Source organism: Terrapene carolina, unplaced genomic scaffold (genome assembly GCF_002925995.2).
Source record: "Terrapene carolina triunguis isolate 2854851 unplaced genomic scaffold, T_m_triunguis-2.0 Scaffold32055, whole genome shotgun sequence".
Classification (NCBI taxonomy): Eukaryota; Metazoa; Chordata; order Testudines; family Emydidae; genus Terrapene; species Terrapene triunguis.
In genome coordinates this window covers 13,094-15,230 of record NW_020696406.1, presented here as the reverse complement: position 1 = coordinate 15,230, position 2,137 = coordinate 13,094, and the positions used below count along the sequence as shown (strand labels likewise).

Sequence of the window (2,137 nt, the reverse complement as noted above, 5' to 3'; positions counted from 1 at the left end):
ACCCGCAGCCCCCTGCCAGCCCTGCGGTGCCCCTCACTCCCGACCCGTAGCCCCTTGCTTGTCTCTTCTAACTCTTTCTCTGCTCTGTTCTCAGTGGCGTATGAGGAGTTACTGGATGACCGGAAGCTAGAAGGTCATTTAAATTACAGGCACAAGGGGCTCAGGAGGGGGCACCGTGGGGCAGGGGCTCAGGAGGGGGTGCTGTGGGGCAGGGGGCGCCATGGGGCAGGGGGCGCGGCAGGGGGGGCGGGGGGGCAGGGGGGGGGGGGGCGGGGGGGGGGGCGCCGTGGGGCGGGGTGGGGCTCTCCCCTGGCTGTCAGTGCTGGTCCCAGTGCGGCACTAGGGGGTGCTGCAGGGAACGGGACAGGGATGCTATGATGTCATTGGTTTTGTCCTCTCTGATTGGCCACCTGTCTCTGCGCAGTCACCCAGACGACAGACCCCTCCCACCAGATGGAGGGGGGTAACATCGCCTTGGCTATCTTCCTGCCAATCATCCTGGTCATTCTCCTGATTGGCGGCATTTACGTCTATTACACCAAGTAAGCCACAGCCAATGAGGACGGAGGGTGTGGCAGCTGGGAGGCGGGGCTTGGGGCTCTTAAAAGGGCAGGGTGGCCAATGGGGCCGTGCACTTAGTCACTGGGAGGCGGGGCCCGTGAGTCTTAAAGGGACATGGTGGTCATTGAGGGCGGGGTTTTGGAGTCTTAAAGGGGAGTGTCGGAATGAGGGTGGAATGATATTCGTTGGGGGTGGAGCTTGAGACTCTTAAAGGGGTGGCGGCCCCATCGCATGTGGGGTGCGGCTGGGTCCCCCGTGTCAGTCTCACCCCCCACGTCTCTGTCCCAGGTTCCAGGGCAAGTCCCTGTTCGGCTTCTCGTTCTCCAGCTCCCACAGCTACAGGCCCATCACCGTGGAGTCCGACTTCAGCAACCCGCTCTACGAGGCTGGGGTGAGTCGCCCCACGCAGGAAACCGAACGCCCCGCGGCCCCGCCCCTTCCCCCGAGACCCCGCCCCCACTCCCTCCAGACCCCACTCCCCGTCACTCGCTCTCCCCCCTCTCACTGTCACAGGGCTGGGGCAGGGATTGGGGTGCATGGGGGGGAGCTGTTGGCCAGGGCGATGGGAACAGATGGGGGGGCTGTGTGGGGGGAGCTGTTGGCCGGGGGGATGGGAACGGATGGGGGGGGCTCTGCCCCCCCAAATGACACTGTTTCCCCCGTCTCTGCCCCCCCAGGACACCAGGGAATACGAAGTGTCCATCTGACGGGGCCGTGTCCCCCGTCCGGAGCGAGGGGGCGTCTTGCAGAAGGAAAGAGACGACGTGGGGGGGTGAAGGGGGGGCAGCGCGTGGCGGAGGGGCCATGTCCTATCTCTCTGCTCACGCCATCCCAGAATGCCTTGCTCCCCCCCACCTCCCCTCCCACTTTGTACATATCCAGGTCCATGTGCCAACTCACAGTTTTCTGCTTCGGTAATTAATTAATTTATAACCCCGTCCCCAGTTATTTATTTATTTATTTATTTATTTATTTTATTTATTTATTTACTCAACCATGGCTGGCAAGGGTGGGCGGGGGGAGGGGGCTGTCCTGCCGTCCCACCCCCCAACCCCCCTTCTTGGGTGGTGGGAGCTGCCGACCCTACAAAAACAACTGTTGTCGGAAACCCTACAGTAACAAACAATCCCACACAGCCCTGCGGGTCTCAGGAGACCTTACAATAACGTAGGCCCACTCTGCAATAACCATGCACAAACCCCTGCGGCTCACGGGGCCCTGTAGTAACCAGGGAGTGCCGCCGCCTTGGGGTTTGCAGGAGACCCTACAATAATTTATTAGCACGCAGAGCTCTGGAGCATGTAGCAGACCGCCTGAGAGCCCACCCAATAACAAACCAGGCCTCTTTCCCCCCCCCCCGCCCCCACCTTGTGACGCTGACCTTCCTTTTAAGGAAAAAGCCAGAGGATATTTATCCCTTGCTCCTTGTCAGGATCTCCTTAAACGATAAATACCTTCCCGTGTTTTATACCATATCCCTTTAAGGGCATTCAGGGTAGGAGGCTGTAGCTGTTTAAAGGTAAAAATAATTCCCCATTGCTCCTTTTAGGCATAAAATGCAGGGGAGAGACAGTTA

General features: G+C 59.9%; 1 protein-coding gene across 1 annotated transcript in view; it reads left to right on the top strand.

Moving 5' to 3' along the window:
* LOC112124531 (seizure protein 6 homolog) overlaps positions 1-1,525 on the top strand; it is a gene marked incomplete at its 5' end in the record, with an annotated part of 3,993 nt that extends 2,468 nt beyond the window's left edge. Inside the window, 4 exons of the mRNA XM_026663041.2 lie at positions 95-133; positions 425-542; positions 850-952; positions 1,239-1,525. Coding sequence (XP_026518826.2) covers positions 95-133; positions 425-542; positions 850-952; positions 1,239-1,268 — 290 coding nt within the window. The remainder of the gene's footprint in view (positions 1-94; positions 134-424; positions 543-849; positions 953-1,238) is intronic.
* Positions 1,526-2,137: the final 612 nt, after the last annotated feature.